Source organism: Sciurus vulgaris (genome assembly GCF_902686455.1).
Source record: "Sciurus vulgaris genome assembly, chromosome: 12".
In the NCBI taxonomy this organism is placed as follows: Eukaryota; Metazoa; Chordata; class Mammalia; order Rodentia; family Sciuridae; genus Sciurus; species Sciurus vulgaris.
Genome location: NC_136473.1, coordinates 99,562,500 through 99,582,253, shown reverse-complemented (window position 1 = coordinate 99,582,253; position 19,754 = coordinate 99,562,500). Strand labels below are relative to the sequence as shown.

Below are 19,754 nucleotides of genomic sequence, written 5' to 3'. Positions count from 1 at the left end.
CCAGCATAGAACCTGGGACAGAACAAGCGCTGGGTGCTGCAGTCACCTTCCCATCCTACATGTCCAAAAGGAATCCTGCTTGTACCACAGGGAGCACCACACCCACATCAGTCATGCCCAAAGGACCACAGAATAAAGGATTTGTAGAAAGGAGCGTGGACTCTAGAGATGGGCTAGACAGTTTTCTTAACCCCAGTCGGGCAACTAACCAGGGTCTGCTTGTCAGATCCAGCCTCTTCTCAGACATGAATCCCTGTGTATGGATTTCTTTGGACATATCCTAGTTGAGAACTTTCTGAAACAATCCAAATATTCCAGAAGCTTCTATGCTCTCCTTTATTTATTCTTACCTCTTTTCTACTCTAGCTCTCTACCCTCAGTTTCTTTAATACACTTTTATGTTTTGCCTTTTCCTTTATGTTCCTTTCCCCATTTACTCCAAATTGCTTCCTTGATAAGCAGAAGGTCAAGTCTGCATGTTCAGTTTTCACAGTCTCTGCAGAAACCTTAAGATTTAGCATAACTACACTTGCGATTCTATTTCACTTAGACAAGTTCCTTGAAAATATCATTTGGTGCTCAGTTGAGCCTTGTCCCATCATCTGAGTAGATGAATTTTTCAGGAGCCCTTCAAGTCTAAGTAAGAGGCTGTCACCTAGTGGGAGGGAGTGACTATTTCAACAGGCTCAAAGGTGGGTCCACAGCTCCTTTCTTCACTGTAGTTATACCCAGGCTGAAAACTCCAGACTTAAGAGTGACTTCATCAAACCAGATTATAATTACTTCATCCCTCCCCTAGATTTCTCCACGTCACCCAATACATCGGTACGTCCAATCTCATTGTCCACAAATATCCGGAGTGCAGACCAGGAAAATGGAGATACAATCCTTATAAAGCGCCGTATATATGGCCACAGGGTCATCACCGTCAACTTTGCAATTAATGATTTATATTTCTTATCTGAAATGGAGAAGTAAGTTTCCCATCTCTCCTCCTCTCCTTCCTCCCCTGGCTTTCATCCTTCAAACCTCCCAGCATAGAGTGGTTTGGTGTAAGAAGTGTAGTGATTTGGCCCCACCAAGAAGTAATCTCCTAAAATCTCCTTTAAAAAAAAAATGCACTTGAAAGAGTACTTAGCATGTCTTCTGTGCTCAGTTAATACTTGTGAATGAGTGCCTTATGAATGAATGAAGTCACAACCTGGCCCAGAATTGACCCGGCCTTTTATAAGCCAGGAATGGGTCTGGCACCCCCCACGGTCACTGCTCTTGTCTTCCCCTTGTGATTTCTTGCCTCATGTCTCTTTTAGATTTAATGATTTGGTGAGTTCAGCTTACATGCTGCAGGTCAACCGGGCATACACTGAGAATGATATACAGCTGCTGCGGGCCAAGATTAACATTATCCAAAGGCTCTTCCTGAATTCCGACATCCCTCCAAGGCTGAGGGTAAGGAGGACACCCACTCTCCTCTGCCATCACCAAGAAGCATTTTCCCCATAAGAACCCCAAAAGCTAATTGCCAGGCAGGTCCTAAGTCTTGGACCAACTCAATGTCCTATGTAGCAAGCCCACAGAAAGCTCTGCTTTCTGGAAAGGGGTGGTCTTGAGGGTCCTGGGGGCTAGGAGAGAGGGCCTACCTTTCCTGGAAGCTCTGTTGGTGACAGGCTCCCACTCTGTGGGTAGGTGAATATCTCTGAGTCCCAGAAGGAAGCCATCCTTGCTGCCATTACAGAGGGCCACCTAGATCGGACCACCTTCCACGGGGCTGTCATGTCCATCTTCCCCGTCATTATGTACTTCTGGAAAAGGTAACCATCTCCCTTTACCTGGCAACTGCCAAGTCAGAAAAACACACTTACCTTTCTGGACAGACCGCTGTCTCCCTCCCAGGGCCTCTGGGGCTTGGTTTCCGGTTTGTGGGTAACAGGATGGTTCCTCTTCTCCTGCTTGCTGTACTTTGTCCCTTGCTGCACATAGAACACTGAATCGGAGGGCGGAAAGCAGGGTGAGACTGGGAACAGAACACTAGTCCTCTGCTCTCCTCTTCCTGTGTGTGCTCGGAGTAAGAGTATGAGGTTTTCTCAGGCCTGTGCTTCTCACCCAAGGGCAAAGTGGACCATAGCTCCATGGGGAGAAATGGTGTCAAAGCGGACGAACACAGCTGCTTGTGCTTGGGAGCCTCGTGCAGGGAGCCAGACAGAAGCATTTTACTGCTGTGTCCCAATTGTTACCACAGATAATCTGCTAAATATTTCCATTTTCAAGAGGAAGTAGAACTTCAATTTTATGGCATCTCTTCCAAGGTTAAAGTGGCAAATGAGGCAACTAACTCTAAACAAAAACATGGCGAGGAGCCTGCAAAGGCCAAAACATGAAAACCAACAAAATATCCACAGACCAAAGGCGACCCGTGCCCACTGGCTCCTAACCTGCCCCAAGGTGTGCACTGGCAGACGGGCCTCAGTCCTCCCAGGTCTCCTGTGTCTGCCACAGTCCCCGTTCGTGTCTTCCACACAGTGTGTGCAATGACCAGAGGACAACTGTGCTATTTCCCCAGATGAGGCTAATGGGGATCATTATTGGACTCTGTCTCCTTAGTTTCCCTTCCTTCCTTCCAAAATGCTAGTAAAATAAAATTGTAAAATCTGCCTACCAATCACTAACCTTTATTTTAAAATCCCTAAATCATAATCCACATTGGTATTTAATTAACCTTTCAAATGCCAATTGCTCTCTGATGGCACCTGATTTTAGTTCTCCCAACCAGGACTCAGTAGAAACTCATCCTTGGGGGGATTAGAAACTTCTGAAGAACATGCTTCTCCTGGCTCAACTCAGTACGCAGCTCCCCACTCCATCTTAAGGAAGATTACATTTGCTTCAGGAGGTTTTTAATCCTTAATCCTCACGCAGTTGGTTCTTTACTTGCTTTATACACTTACAAAGAGATTCATGGTGCGCAAACTGTGTTCATGTGTATTATCTCGAAGAAGCTGTCAACAGTGCTGTGAGGTGGGTGGGGCAAAGCATTATTACCCCTGTTTTACAGACGAGAAAACTGAGGCACAGCGTAGTTAAGGGACTTGCCGAGGACCACTCGGTAAGTGGTAAAACCAGGATTAGAAACCAGTTCTCTTGGTCTCTTTCCAGCATAAGTAATGCACCTGTAGCATGTTGGAAGGTTGGTGGGGAGGAACACCGAGTGGCAGGTGGGATGGGACAAAGCAACTGTGATAGCAGAGCTGCCCCTCAGGAGTGGCGAGGACCGCCACAGGCAGGACTGCCCAGCCAAGGGAGCAAAGAGAATAGATCCAGCTTAGCCACAACTGGCCAAGGGGTCCAACCCGAGGACTAGCTGGGGGTAGGGCAGAGGGAGGGGCCCGGGGAGGAAACCATGGTGAATGCTCAGGGGCACTAGGGAGCAACAGTTCTCAGGTCACAGTGATTCAGGAGCCTAAGGAGCCACAGTCTGTGCCAGAGAAAAGCCTGATGAGAATAAGGTAGGAGAGCCGGGATCTCAGGAAGGGGCAGATGGAACACAGTCGGACATTCCGGCTGCACCAAGATTTTATAGTCAAACACTCAAGCAAGCGCCCCAAGAGTTAACCTCGCCCCAGGCCCAGACACGGTTGATTCTTTAGCAACTCCATTCACTGTTGGTTCCAGAAGAAAGTCCCAGTGTGCTGCCCAGGCCAGGCCCTTGCTAGTCAGGTCTGGACAGAGGAGACCTCAGCAGAAGGGTCTCTGAGAATAACGCTGGAGGCCGGGTGCTCTGCTCTTCTCTGTTGGACACCCCACTCCCGTGAGGACTGGTCCCACTCAGGTTCCGCTGGCCTCTTCATTCTGGCCCCCAGCTAGTGGTTTTCTCCCTGTGACCCAAGGCCCTTCTGCCCACAGGTTTTGTATTTGGAAGGCTGCCCGCTCTTACTTGCAGTACACAGGAAAGTCAGTCAAAGACCGAAGAAGTGCTCCTAAACCTGCGCACAAAAACTCTCCTGGGAGTGGAGGTAAGCACCCATCCTCACCCTCCGGCAACTTGGACTTGTGAAGAGAAAGCACGGGCCTGAAGAGCCAGCTGCCAGACTCACTGGGCACAGGGGGTTTGCTGGACAGTGGATAGCTCCTGAACTTGGTCCTTGGAGAAGCAGGAGGACTCAGGGTAAAGTATGTGTTACCTCTGGCTTCCAGTACTAGCAAGGGAATAGCCCATCCATTACTGCTTCCCAGCACTGCCTCCCATGATGCCTCTGGGCATGGCTGCCACAGTCCACATGGTGGCACCTGGAGGCAGTGACCTGCTTCACTGCTGTTTAAGAGGCTCCCTGCCCCAACTATCTCCATTAAACCCCACCATTTGAAAACCACTTAATTTAAAGAGTTAAGTGAGAAAAAAATTTTAAATTGCATTAGTGGCATAGTTTTAATATGATACATATTTATATATAGCTATCTTGTTACAGATACATGTAATTGTATAAAAGCATAGGAAAAAACAGAAATAAAGATAAAAGTGTCAACAGAGTTATCTTTTGGAGGTGTGATTGTGAGGGATCAACTAATCTATATAAATCTATATAGATTAATCTATATATTTATTAATCTATATATCATATAACCATGTATTATTAATATACTTATTTAAAATTATATATAATAAATAACATTATAATATATCACTATTTAAAATATATTATTAATGTTCATTTAAATATAAATAAGTGTATGTATTTATTTAAGCATATACTTAAGTATATATTTATAAATAAGTATAAAGTATATATTTCATAAAATATTATATTTATTATTTAAATAAATAAGCATATATATACCCCTTCTTATATATGTATACTTATTTATAAATATTTTCAAATAAATACATTTATTATATATAATCTATATATATATGTGTAATTGTGTACACACACACACTCACACACACACACACATACACACACGTTTTCTTGGCACAAAGCCATTAAACCCAGTCCCTTTCCTAAAATGGAAATACAACTAAGATTAGTACTTTAGTGCAAGGGACTTTTAATGAAGGGAGGAGTGTGGGACGGTCAGTGCACAGTGAGGACAAAGTTGGATATCTCTCAGTGGAAGGTTCTAGAAATCAGAGCTGTGAATCTAGGGATAAGACTAGCATCAGAACAAAACCAGGGGTAGGACAGGAATATTAAAAACAGGAACTCGGTCCCTTGATGGAGCAGAACATTCTCTTGATTTGGCTGAAACCTCCTTTATTCTCACATCCATCTTCCCAGACACCTATCCCTGCTACACCTATCCCTGCTCCCATGTCAGCTTTCACATACCTACGTCCCACCTGCTTCTTAGCTTGCTGGCTAAGGCCCTCGGGAACAGCCGGGGAGGTGACCCTGGGCCCGCGGCAGGGCCTGACTCTGCTCCTCTGATAGGACTCTAGTCCCTAGGAAGCACATCGCCTACCTCCCTGGCTGAAGCTGCACAGTGGATGCCACCTCAGTAGCCTTGTGCCTTGCAAAATGTTAGGTCAGCAGCCAGATATCAGGAACCTCTTCAATACGTGGGGCAAAGTGTCCTTGTGGACAAGAGGGCTTATTTAGGAAGGGGGTGAGGGAGATGTAGAAGGACTTACGCAGCAAGGGCATGATGTTGAGTGAGGAAGTCGGGCCAGGGGCAGAACAAAGGAGCCTGGAGAGGGTCTTCTGAAGAGGTCAACTTCCTGGTTGACAGAAGTGCTCATGGACACAAGGAGGGACCCAATCAGACAGACATTTCTGTACTTGTGCTCCAAGGCGGGGGATCCAATAGAAAATCTAAAACAGGCATGTGGACAGAGGGGGCACCGATCAATAATAGTGAGGAGAGCATGGACAGGGGAAGAAATAAGGAAAGGAAGAAATTCTAGAGACCATAAGAAGAACAAGCTACGGGAGAAGTCTCTGTCACTTTTGCAATAAACCTGCTGCTTGCCTGCTGTCTCTGTGTCCTGTTCTTCAATTCTTTGCTGAATGGAGACAAGGAACCCATCAACCCCAGACAGTAACAGAACTGGGGGCTCGTCTAAGATAGAAACCATCAAATCAAAGGTTAGTAACAATCATGCTAAATAGCTGATGAGACCTGGAAAGTGACCTCTGAACAACCATCACTTCTGTGGCTCTTTGAGGCCAGGAGGCCCCCAGCCAGGACTAGCACTGCCGAATTCCCAGACTGACTGGTTTTTTTTTCTTACCTCTCAGACAAAAACACGAATAATAGGCCCCACAGTCCACGACAGAATCAGCAACATTTCTTTTCCTCCTTATGGGAACTCCACATGTCAGTTGAGACAAAGTCGCTCCTAATTCATATTTCCTTATGTGGAGATCTTGTCCCTTTTGTCAGAATAGTTACCCCTGATCAAATGGTTCTATAAAAGAGGACTCCCTATCTTCTTAAGAAATTTGAGAAATCATATCCCTCCCTCCCTTGTGGCCTTAAGGACACTCCAAAAGGAAGAAAAAAGAAAAAAAGGGGATATCATAATGACCATCATAGTTCATCTCTTGGAGCCGATTTATAGTGGCTGCTGGGAGCTTCCCTGCACAGGAAAAAGACCCATAAATGTGGGCTGAGAGCTCATGTTACCGTTCAGGGGATTCTCCTTATCTCAGAGACATCAGGATGAATCTTTTTATAGGTGGATGTCTCCCCTCCAGATTCTTGTTCTCCTGAGAATTCTGGATCCCTTTTTGACAGGAATAAGGTGAGAATTACATGATCTCTAGGAATGGAAGCATCTGAGATACCTGGGTTACAAAAGTAAAATCAGAGACCTGGACCGCAAGCCACCTGCAAGCTTGGCTAGTCCCTACCTGGACGCGATCCCCCTTGGATAGACTGTGGGCCAAGCTAGTCTACCTGATTCACAGATCAAGCTGCCTCTCCAGATCTGCAAGAGTGAGGTGGGGATTGGGTGACCCCCATCAAGACCTCTTCTTTCTTTTTGTTTCCGGATGGGATCCAATTCTTCCAGAATCCCACAAGACTCACCTCTTTCCTGTCTGCTTAAAAACTGGGGATAATTTTGACCCCCTATTAAAGAGAAAATCTTTGATCTTCTTTCACACTGAGGCCTGGCCCCAGTACCTGTTAGGAGTTGGAGAACAATGGCCTCCTGAGGGGACCCTATTACAGGACTATTCAGCAAATTAGGCCTTTTCTGTAAAAGGGAGGGTGAATGGAGTGAAGTTCCTTATGTACAATTGTTCTTTTTTTTGACAGATCATCCTGAACTAGCAACTAACTAAGCCAGACACCAAATCCCCAGAAAAGAAAAACTTACAATGAAAAAGGGACCTTTACCAGTAAAACAGGAAATTCTCTCAGGTCCATTTGAAGGAAAAATAGATCCGAAGACTGCTTCCCCTTTATATTCCAATTTAAAAGGATCAGAGCCCAGTGCTTCTTATCCAGGGACAAACTCTACCAGTGATCCCAGAGTTGCTAGGAAATTTGCTGCTCAGGACCTATTTCCCATTTGGAGCAATGCCATGGGGGGTTGGGATTTGGACCTGAAATGATAACATGTCCCTTTTTTATTAACTGAATTAAAGAACTTTAAAAAGAGAGAGAGAGAGATATCTAGGGAACTACACCAAAAATCCAGAGCAACGTCTTCACACCTTCCAGCACTTATCACATCTTCATGACTTAGCATGGAAAAATGTTATGTTGCTTTTGAGTGAAACTTTAACTTCCTTGGCAAAACAAAAGTGTCATAGAGAAAGCTATTGAAACAGGAGACAACTACTCTACAGCAAGGGAAGAGAAAGTCTCCCCCTGAGAAGAGTGGGAACATTCCCAACAGGTGTCAGGCAGGTCCCCTCACTGAACCCAACTGGAGTGCTGGCGGGTAGAGCTGAATGGGACAGCTGTCGCTTTATACACTGTGTTAGAAGAATTGGGAAGGCCCAAGTTAAGCCTCTCAGTTATGCTCAGCTGGACACTGTGATTCAAGGGGGAAAGGAGCCACCAGTAACCTTTCTCCAGAGGCCCTGGAAGGCCACTCCCAAACACACTAACAGTGAGCCAGGGTCCCAGACGGAGGAAATCATTCTTAACGATAAATTCTTGACCTAGTCTGTTCCAGACATATGAGGGAAGCTACAAAAACTGTCTGCAGAACCAGACAAAACCTTGGACCAGGTCACCTGGGCTGCTGCATCAACCTTCTGTAGTAGGGACCTAGAAAAAGAGAAAGAGGGCAAATGCCGTGGAGAATCCATGGCAGCCGTGTGAGTAGGTGCTCAGGGGCGCTCCTCCACCTCCTGTTTCTCTTGCAGGAGAGAAGGTCTTTTCAAAAACGATTGTCCTCAGAGGCATCAGCCACCTGTTGGACTGCCTTGGGACTTTGTCCTCTGTATCGGGGAACCAAGGGAAGGCTAGGTGTCCTTGGAACCTGAGGGGATTGAGGCCAATGCTTACCAGTTCACCGCGATGTCCCAGGGGCTTCCTTTATGGCTCACGTGACTGAAGTTCAACTTGAAGAGACCCAGGCAAACTTGCTTATGGACAGACACCAGATGAACTTCCTTCTTGACAGGGGATCTCGATTCTCAGTCCCGTCCTCCTCTCCTAGACCTCAGTCCCAAGATAAAGTAACCATTTGGGGTGTATTTGGCCAGTCCCTTGAGTGATATTTTACTAGACCTCTTGCTCGTTCCTGGGGTAATTTCTACTTCTGTCACTTCTTTCTCATTATGCCAGAGACCCCAGCCCCTATCTTAGAAAGAGACCTATTATCTCAATTAAGGATCAAGTTGTTGTTGCCACCTGGGGACTATGACTGGCTACCTTTAATAGAAAGGTAGGGACCCCACAGTTTGGCCAGATAACAATACAGTGGGAAGGGCACAGACTGCAATCCGTGTTGAAATTCATCATAAGGATCCTTCCTACTTTTCCTTACCAAAAAGAATATCCCTCAAAACCTGAAGCTAAGTATGGGACTGCTAACTATTATATGGAGTTTGAAACAATAGGAACTTTTGGCAGAGTGCTCTAGCCTCTATAATACTCCTATATTGGGGGTCCCAAAAGGTGCCACTAAGTGGATATTAGTTCGGGACCTTCAGATAATCAATGAAGCAGTAGTCCCTTTGCATCCAGTTGTTCTAAACCCATATCCAGATTCCCAAGGGAACTACTTATCATACTGTCCTAAATTTGAAGGATGCCTTTTTCTGTATTCCATTAGATTCAAACAGCCAACCTCTCTTTGCCTTTGAGGATCCTACTCATAAGGCAGGACATTACCTGGACAGTCCTTCCCCAGGCATTCAGAGACAGCCTCTTCTGTCTGGACAAGCACTGGCACAAGACCTCATGGACTGGTCACACCCTGAAACTGTGTTGCTTCAAAGTGTAGATGACCTTCTTTTGTGTGGACCTTCAGAAAAAATTAATTTCTGAGAGCACTGGCTTGCTTCTCAATTTCCTGGCCACCAGAGGACATAAAGTCTCCTGAGCAGAGGCTCAGTTGTGCCTACCCCGGTTACTTACTTGGGCATGATACTGGAAGGTGAAACTCGAAAACTTAGCCCAAAAAGGATTCATCCCCTACTCTCCTTTCCCTTTCTTCAGATAGGAAAACAACCCAGGGACTTTCTGGGAACAGCTGGATGTTATAGAATTGAGATCCCTGCATATGCTGAGAAGGCAAAGACCACCCTACCAGTGACTTAAGAAGCACAGGGACATTCACAGGCAATTATTAATTGGACTCCTGGGGTGAGGAAAGTCTTTGATACATTAATAACAGCTCTTATCCGGGTCCCTGCTCTGTGCTTGTGCACTCAACTTCACAATTAGATGTTCCAGAAAGGAACAAAGTGGAAGTAGGAATGATTATTCAATCATTAGGGGCCACTCCAGTCAGTGGGATACCTAAGTAAAGAATCAGACATGGTGGCCAAGGGATGGCCTGGATATCTTAGAGCTTGTGACTGCAGTGGGCCTGTTGGTCCCTGAGGCAAATAAACTTATTCTGGAAAGTCCCCTAACTGTACTTACCTCCCATTACTTAGGAGGAATTCTAAATTCTACAGGGAGTTTTTGGTTAACAGTCAGTTGTATACTCAGATATCAGGCCCTTTCATTGGAAGGATCTGAAATTCTCTTAAAGACTTTCATAACCTCAATCCAACTTCTTTCTTACCTGAGACAGAGGAAAGACCTTTCCATTCTTGTGAAGATTTAATGTTAACTTGTGCAGCCAGACCAGATTTATCTGATCATCCTATAGATAGTCCTCATCTCACTCTATACACCCATGGGAGTTGATTCGTGATTGATGGGACTTGGAGATCCAGATATGCAATAGGCACAGATTTTGAGGTTCTTGAGTCAGGGCCACTTCCTACTAATTATCAGTGCTGAGCTGGCAGAATTAGTTACCCTCACCTGGGTACTGGAGTTTTCTAAAGATAAGAGGTCAACAGATTCTAAATATGCCTTCCATATACTTCATGCTCACAAAGCTACCTGGAAAGAGTAAGGATTGCTTACTGCTAGAGGCGATTCTGTTAAGCATACCAAGGAGAGTCTTTGCCTCCTAGAGGCGATCTTCCTGCCCTCTCAGGTAGCAGTTATCCATGTTCCTGGACATCACAAGGGAGAGAACACACTAGCTAAAGGAAATAGGACAGCAGATGTAGCAGCCAAGGCAGTTGCTTTACAGGTTTCCACAGTTGCCCTGCTCCTATGGGAAAATTCTTTTCTGTCCTCTGATAGCCCTCAGTACTCGATGGAAGAGGCTCAACGGGCTATAATACAAGGATACCAACTAGATCATAGAGGATGATACAACAAAACTTCAGATGGTATTACAAACGGAGCCCCTAATGGACATCGCTCCAGACTTCTACCACGGACCCACCGATAGACTCACTGAGGTGTATCATTCAGTGTTGGCCTCTGGACCAGCCTGCTGCTTCCCATTTGCCCTAGAACTTCCTCAGAAGGATATCCTGATTACTCTAATGACACCCCTTGTCAGCCTGAAATAGCTAAAACAGTCATTACCCCAACTTCCAAGAGTAACCAGGGTATTCACTGAGAGGGGAACTGGAGATATAGAAGGGCTCAGGCAGTCAGGGCAAGATGGCGAGCGCGGAAGTCGGGGCAAAACAAAGGAGCATGGAGAGGGTCTTCTAATGAGGTCAATTTCCTGGTTAACAAAAGTGCTTGTGGACACAAGGGGTGGACCCAGTCAGATACTTTTGTACTTGTGCTCCAAGGTGGGGGATCCAATAGAAAAACTAAAACAGGCGTGTGGACAGAGGGGGCACGGATCAATAATAATGAGGAGAGCATGGACAGGGGAGGAGATAAGGAAAGGAAGAAATTCCAGAGACCATGAAAAGAGCAAGCCAAAACTCCTCCACCAGATTCCAGGGCCCTTCTCTTTGGAGAAGTCTATCTCTGTCACTTTTGCAATAAACCTGCTGCTTACCTGCTGTCTCCGTGTCCTGTTCTTCAATTCTTTGTGGAATAGAGACATGGACCCAGCACCCCTAGACAGTGACAGGTGGGGATGGAGGACAACAAAGAAAATGGAAAGGGTTAAAGAGAGAGAAGCAGATAGGCAGGGCAAGTAATTCATACTCATGCAGAGAAGGAGACCTGCTCTTTAGTGGTAGCCGAAGAGCTCCCAGCCTCCGGCATATTTCCTGTAACTAAGTTCAGCGAAGTAAATCCCTAAATCTTCTCTGATATCAAAAGAGAGAAGGCGGCAATGGAATTTCCAGAATTAAGGGATCAGGGTCCAGACCCAGAGAATCCTCAAATGGGTTGAGGGACTTTGAGGATTCTTCCCACTCAGTGCTGGATCTAAGATACAAAGGTTTGTATTTAGATCATGTTTTTTCATTAACATCCTGCAATGTGAGAAATGTTAGAGAAGGGCTTTTTGCTTGCTTAGGAAGATTCATCTTCTTAGGTGTCGTAGGGTTTTTAACACACTCCTTTCCTCCTTCCCCAGGAGACCAAGGCATCCTAAGGTTCACCCTGCTCAGAGGTGTGGAGTGGTTTGGGCCTCAACAGCGAGGGGATACAAGTTCAGTCCAAAATTGTGAGTTGGAAATCCACTGCTCTCAAGAGTCCACTACTACTCAATTAGAGGCTGGCCTCGGCCAACTGGGCCTACCCACTTAATTGATGAGAAGGAAACTGAGAGCCCAAAACAGAAAGTGACTTGCTCGAGGTTGTAAACTTGTGAGTGGCAGAGATGGGGAGAAAAGTGGTTCTTCCTGGCCTACTTCCTGGGCTCCACACACAACTATTATCTGAATAATTGTGTTTTCTTGATTCTTCTTTAGCCCCTTGACGCAGCCACCTTAAGCTTCTCTCTGTCTCTGCTAACTCTTCTGCCCAATTCAGGCATGAGGCGCAAGCCGTAAGAGACTACCAGTAGCTTCTTTCCCCGCACACCAAGACCAGCTGCTGGCTTGAACGGTGCTTCCGTCCTATATGTCCTCTTTCTGGAGGCTCCTGCTACTGACTTCTCATCCCTGTGGCAGACCCCATGGTCCTTACCTACCGTGTTGGGGGCATGTTATATCTTTCCCCCCCAGTTTTATTGACAAGGAGTCAACCCCACTCTAAAGCAGTAGATCTACCTAGTTTCCATATGACCTCTCCCAATAAACCTTTCCTTTCTATACCAATGATCAGTTTTTAATTGGAAAAGAAGGTGGGGATACTGATTTTCTGCTTCTCATGGGCATGAAATGCCAGCTTGAATGAACTGCACTATATGTTCTGTCATAGCTAAATGGGGGAGGTCACTATGGAATGTTGCCCATGACCCTTGGGGTCCAAACAGTCCTAAGGTCTTGTGAGTCTAGAGTTCATCTGGCCTAATCTCCTTATTTTACTTCCCTGTGTCTATGTAGTAGGGACAAAAAATAATGGAGCATGCAAACCAGGTCTCCTGAATATCTCTGGAACATCACGGTTCTACCCTTACTTTCCCAACACCTCACCTGGAGGGTTCCCTGGAAGCTCTCCTGAATGTTCCTCCCCAGACTACAGGTCCCCAAGTGATGGAGTCTGTGTCATGAGTTTTGATCAAGTTTTTCTTTGTATTTGTCTAGCTTCATCTGGCAACCTTACCCAACTGAGAACATCTTCTGTGCAGCTGTTTCCTGTCCAGGGGTAGGCATAAGCTGGAAATCTTCAGTTCAGAGGTGCTCTGTCCAAGAATGCAATGGGAGATGAAATAGACTCCGCATTCCAACACTCCCACATGTAGAACCTGGCTGACCTTGCTGCTTCTGTGGGGCACCTGGAATAGAGTCAGCTAGGGAGGGATTTCTCTGAGGGGGGTCCTTGCTCACCTTGAACTGGAACAGGCACTTTTAGGAAGCTGGAGTCCCTGCCCCACTTTCCAACAGAATACTATTGGAGTGTTCCAGATGATTATTACCAACCTCCCACTTGATCTAGCTCTTTAGGATAAGATGTGTAAGGTAGGAAAGAAAGCAAAGCTGTGCTCTGTGTCAGGACATTGGCAATAAGGATAGAAAGGATTTGAGTCTACCAAAATCAGATTCAGTCCAACTCACTTCTGTACAGTCATCAAAGTGAAACTGATGCTGAGTTAGGGCTCAGGGGTCATGGAAACCACAGCTGAGCAGTGTCAAAGAGGTGCTTGAAGTTCAAGGTTATAGACAGCACCTCCAAGGATGGCAGGCCTATTTTCTTGCCAACCATTCCACTTTCTCTGACCAACTTCAAAGCTCCAGTAAAGACTTGGAGCTTCCTGGGTGTCATTGGCTAGTGGTGGTGCCTGGGAATCATCCGGGTAACTCTGAAGCTCTTTACACTGGGAAAGAAATGTATAGTCTTAGAGGTTAAAAACCGTGGGAAGATGAGAATGAGCCCCCGGGAAGCCCCATCCCGAAGGCAAGGAGTTCTAGGTCTGGCCATGGTTATTTCTTAAAAAAAAAAAAAAAATGACAATAAACTAGAAGACAGAACAACTCCAGTTGTCTTGTTGCCATTGTGATAACTGGCTATTCTTTCTCTCCTTTTAGACAAAAATTGCCCCAACCCAAAAAGAAAAATAATCAAGTCAAGCCCCACTGAGGCAAATCATCTCTCAGAGGCCTCCCAACGCTAGCAGAACCTTTTCTGGTCAGAAATGAAATGCCCTGTGCCATCTGCCCCTAGAAAAATCAAGAAGTGACTAGAACAACAGCTCAGACATGGCAGAAGCAGACTGTAGTGGGTAAGATGTGGACAGAGAGCATAAGAGAGTGCTCCTGGCCTCGCTGAGCCTGAGAGTCCTCTTGGAGATGGTCTTTCCACAGTGAGCTGGGCTCCTGGGCTCTCAGGCTCACTCTGCAGCTGCATGGCCCTGTGCGAACCCTGGCTCAGGGTTGTTGAAGAATCGCGGGACCAATGGGTGGAAATGTCATTGAACACTATGGGAAGCAAGGGGCTGTTATTCTCAGCAGTAATAACAGAGGGGGTCTTTTAATGCTGACCTCTCCCATCCATTGTCTCAGTAAGTCATCACAACCACCCTCTGAGCGACCATGTCAGAAGCCAATTGTTTTCAAAGAGATGAAGAAAAAACTGATGCACAGAGAAGGCAAGTCACTTTCCCAAGATCACTTGGGATCTTGATAAATGGCAATCTGCACACTCTTCTGCTCCTGTTCTATGGTAGCCACCCATGCAAACTTTCATGCCCAATAGATAGCTCTGCCCTGGAATTCTGCTCACTTGCTGACTCGTAGGTTCCTTGTAAAGTTATTAACCTAAAGACTTGAACACTAGTCTTAATGTTTAGAGTAACTAGGCTCATTTTCTATCTTTTAAAAAACGTCACAAGTACAATGGTAGGGTTTCCTGAACAGTCTCGGACCTGGAGATAACTGAGGAGAGGTTGGCTTGACATCTCTGTGGGTTGCAGAATTCAGCAGCACTAGAAAGCTTATTAGAGAGTCCTTTCAATTTTCCAGCCAAAGTGCGCTGCTAGGCTGATGTGCTTTATTTCCTAGACTTTTCCAAAAGCTGAAAATGTTGTGATGTCCAAACAGGGCTGACATCATCTAGTGGGGCTGTCATTGCAGGAAGTCCTAGACTGTGGGCAGACATGACTACAGAGGAGGTGTGGGGTATGCAAGGAAGCCAGGGGTGCCTCCGGGCTCCAGGAAGAAGGCCCCACCGGGCAGGCATTCCGAAGGAAGGCCCAGAAGCAGCAAATGAGGACAGGGGCAGGTCTCCAAAGCAGGACTTCAGTTAATCAAAGGAAAAGTGGTTAAGAAAAAGAATACCTAAAAATCAGGCCAAAACTTAGACGCGATGCTGGGAAAGGAAAGAGAGAGTCCAGTTATGGAACTGAAGTACCAGGAAAGAGCTTGATCAACAAGGAACAAGTCAGTGGGCCACGGTGGTGCACACCTCTAATCCCAGTGGTTCCAGAGGCTGAGGCAGGAGGATCACAGGTTCAAAGCTGACCTCTGTAATTTAGTGAGGCCGTCCGCAACTTAGAGAGACCCCACCTCAAAATAAAATAAAAAGAGCTGAGGATGTGGCTCGGTGGGTAAAGCACTCCTGAGTTCAATCCCCCAGGACCAAAAAAAAAGGAGCATATCAAGAGCCCTGCTCATTGGACTACCGAGAATGTAAAGCCAGCAACAAGTGATTGATCCAGTAAAATACTGACCCAGGGTCACATGCCTAAAAGCCCTCAGGTATGGGACTCAGGCATGGCTGAATCCACAGATTGACAGGAGGCAGATTCAACTCAAGAATGAAAAAGGAGTGTAACTGACTCACTTTAAACTGAGTTTCCCCATTTCTTAATCGCCTCCCTCTCCACACTCACCTTGGGTATACACAGATGCAGGTATGGAAGAACACACAAGCAGATTATTTAAAAGGGCTGGTGACACTTGCTAGGACCACCCCCAGATAGGAAAAGAATCTGCTCTTTCATCAAACCTTGTTGATTACTTCTTCAGATTTATCATGCTGTCTCTTGAGAGATGCCAGTTCTAACATGTTCTAACACCAGTTTAGGTCGCTATCACAAAGGTGATCCCCCGGAGAGTGCAGAAGGTGACATAAATGAGTAAAGCGGCCCATGAGAGGCAATAGGGAGTGGTAGAGACTGTGGTAAACTTGAGAACATGTCTTTAAGGGGACCGTGACAACCAGCTCTGGCCAGCCAACCCAGCCCACCTTCTATTTAGGAAAAAAAAAAAAAAGAAAGAGAAGTCTAACCTGGGACTCACTGGGCTGATGTCAAGTTTCAGTAGGGATGTGTTCCTTCCTGGGAAGTCCTGAGATAGAGCCTCTTCCTTGCTGATTCAAGTTGCTGGCAAAACCCAGTCCTCGCAGGAGTAGCTATGAGATCCCTTTGCTGGCATCATCTCAAGCCATTCGCAGTCACTCAGAAGCCACCTGCATTTCTTAGCTCATGGCCTCCTTCCTCCTTTCCTCCCCCATCTTTAGGATCAGTGATGGCAAATCAAGTTCCTCTCATGCTTTGAGTTTCTCCTGCCTCTCCCACCTCACTCCTCTCCTCCTTCCTCCTCTGCCTCCCAAATACCCTTGGAAGAGCCCCTGGATAATCCAGGATAATCTGTTTTAAGGTTCTTATCCTTGATTCCATCTCCCAAATTCCTTTTTCCATATAAGGCAGCATATTAACAGGTTCCAGGGATTAGGTGTGGCCACAACAAAGACTGCCTACTACAGTCCTTAGAATAACCTCCCTAGAAAAGAAAAGAATGTGGAACTCAGAATCAGGACTCCGAGGCCATCACTGCTCCGAGACCCTTGGGAACACCACTCTTCTTGCCATGTCTTTCTGATTATCCTTTCTCGGTCTCCTTGACTTCTCCTGCTTCTTCCACTGACATTGGGCTTCCATGTCTCTACTGTTGAATTTCTCTTCTTACAATGCACATTCTCCCATTGGATAGAAACCCCTACTCCCTATATCTCCTCCAAGCTTAGAATCCGAATTTCCAATTACATAATGGGACAGTACAACTTTAATAGATCCCAAACTGGCTGTGGCTGCTTCACTCTGTTTCTCAAGCCCAGATAGAAAACATAAGCATCATCTTCAGCACATCCCACAGCCTTGCCTCCTGCACTGCAGCTGTGGGAGCAGGAAGTCCTAGTGGTTTGGTCCTGGAGGTATCTCTCTATCCAGCCTAGTTCACCTGTGTCACCAGCACTGGGAAGTCACCTACCAGTCCTAGCCTCTTCGCTCCTCTCTCCACACACACCCAACACAGTCTACTTCACCCCACACCTTAAGACCAACTCTGATCTGTTCCATGTAGAAAACTATGTATCCCTATGTATCCCCCTTCTTTTCCTGAATGAAAAAACTTCCATTCCTTTTTGGAGAACACCAGGCCATGGATAATGTGACCCCAATGCAAGCTTCCAGGTTCATCTCTTTCTTCTCTCTCCCTCCCTTTCTCTCTCCCTCTCTCTCTCTCTCTCTCTCTCTCTCTCTCTCTCTCTCTCTCTTTCTCTCTTTTTCTCTCTAACAAACATGATTGTCTAAAATGCCCTTCCCTTCCATTGTCCTCCTGGTGACATCAGTCGTATTCAGCAATATGAAAATTAATTCCCATGGAAAAATCACAATGTAGAATTAAGCAAACCCATGAATTAGTTTTGAATTGAAAAAAGAAAAATTAATCTATATCCTTGTTTGACTAAGGAAATATAGGATCACTTGAATACGTAGAATAAGATTTTTCTAAATCACATGACGCAGACCTGGAGTGTGACTCCTTCAGCCTGAGACCACCTCCATAAGAGACCTGAGATAAAGGAGAAAATAATAAAATAATGGTCTGATTTGGAGGGAGCAAGGGGTAGAGAGTGTGACTTATACTAATGATCCAGCTTTTACTAACGGGATAAATAGTGATCTTACACCCTTACAGACCTAGATCACGTACTTTTGAGGACAGAGACGTGTCCTGTTTTTCTCTGTACCGCCAGCACTGAACACTGTGGCATGCATGTACTAGTTGCCCCGTCGGTATGTATTGCATGCATGAGTGAATGGATTGTGCAGGTTGCTGGGAATGTAGAAGAAACAGACTGTGAAGTTTATGCCTTTGGTGACCTTACACAGTGCTATTACCAGAAAATCAAATCAACTGTCAATTACAATTGTGATAGCACAAGAAAGAAGAAATATCAAATGCTGTTTTTTTTATTTAAAAATTTTTCTTCAAATGCTGTTTTCCTAATGAAACTTTTTATGTTCCAATAATTCTTGATGCTTTAAGAGCTTTTTTATTTTTTAGGAAGCACAAACAACCCATTCACACTAAAGAGTGACCGCAAGAGGGAGAGGAAAGAAGAAAGAACAAGAGAAACTGAGAGATCTGCCTTCACCCTCAGAGAAGTCTTTGCAGATGCTTGTGTCAGAGGGTGGCATGAAATCTCCCCCTTTTCTACAGAAGTATAACAAAACATCTGCCCTTCATTTCGAGTGGCTCCAACTGTCCCAAGTGTCAACCCAAGAAGGGAGTGGCCCACGTACGTAGCACTTCAGAGTGCCAGTCCTTACCCCTACACCTCCATCAGGTCTGTGGGTCACTAGCCAAAATAAAGCAAGTCCATACTCACCACTGTGGGCCTGCCACGCTCCTCTTAAGAGAAAGGGTTCAGGAGCAGCAACATGTAGCTTCCCAGAGGCTCCCGGGATCTTTTCCAATTAAGAGATCAGAGGACATGACACTTCCCATCCCGCATCAAGAACACGGGCCAGCCAGTCTCCTCCAGGGGCTTTGACACATGACTGTCCCCTGACCCCCATCCAGTCCAGGAGGCTCTGCTGGCCTGCCTTCAGAGTTCAAGGTTTTCCACAAGGCAGGCTGGCTCCCACCTTTACTCCTGAGTAACTCTGTGATCTCAGAATTTCTCACCCTCCTCAAGACCCATTACCCCGTGTACAAAATGGAGCTGATAACAGGTACCTCCTAAAGTCTTCTGGGGACTAACTTGGGAGAATGTGTTTCTTATTCTTAAAGTTTTGGGGGTTTTCCTGCTATCTGTTTTTGAATTCTAGTGTAATTTCTGAAAGCATACCATGTAAGATTTTTTATTCTCTAATTTTTTTTTTTATTTGTACCAGAGATTGAACTCAGGGACACTCAACCACTGAGCCAATCCCCAGCCTTTTTTTTTTTTTTGTGTGTGTGTGTGTGTGTGTGTGTGTGTGTGTGTGTGTGTGTGTGTTTTGCATTTTATTTAGAGAGAGTTGCTTAGCACCCCGCCATTGCTAGAACTGGCTTTGAACTCATTCCTCCTGTCTCAGCCTCCTGAGCCGCTGGGATTACAGGCGTGTACCACCATGCCCAGCTATTCTTTAAATTTTGATAAAATGTGCTTAATGTCCCAGAATGTAGTCTACCTTCTTGTGGTTGGGAAGAAAGTGTATTCTGCTGCTGTTACATGAAGTAGCCTACAGATGGCAGAGTATTCAGTTGATGGGTGGTGTTGATTTCAACTGTTCTTCCTGATCTTCTGCCTACTGGATCTACTTCTGATAGACAGTGAATGCCCTACTGTCGTGAATGCCTCTCCATCTCCCTGCAGTTAACTTTGGCTTTGCCTCTTATTCTAACACTCTGCTGGGTACCTGTACTTTAGGAACAGTGTGTCTTTCTAGAGAACTGGCCCCTCTATCACAAAGTAATGCCCCTCTTTATTCCTGATCAATG

The 19,754-nt window shown here is 45.7% G+C and overlaps 1 protein-coding gene across 1 annotated transcript in view; it reads left to right on the top strand.

Moving 5' to 3' along the window:
- The window catches only part of RGSL1 (regulator of G protein signaling like 1), a gene marked incomplete at both ends in the record, with an annotated part of 59,804 nt that extends 46,609 nt beyond the window's left edge, over positions 1–13,195 (top strand). The window contains 5 exons of the mRNA XM_079107306.1: positions 800–974; positions 1,311–1,449; positions 1,687–1,811; positions 3,901–4,010; positions 13,131–13,195. Of these exons, the coding sequence (XP_078963432.1) occupies positions 800–974; positions 1,311–1,449; positions 1,687–1,811; positions 3,901–4,010; positions 13,131–13,195 (614 nt within the window). The remainder of the gene's footprint in view (positions 1–799; positions 975–1,310; positions 1,450–1,686; positions 1,812–3,900; positions 4,011–13,130) is intronic.
- Between the last annotated feature and the right edge of the window lie 6,559 nt (positions 13,196–19,754).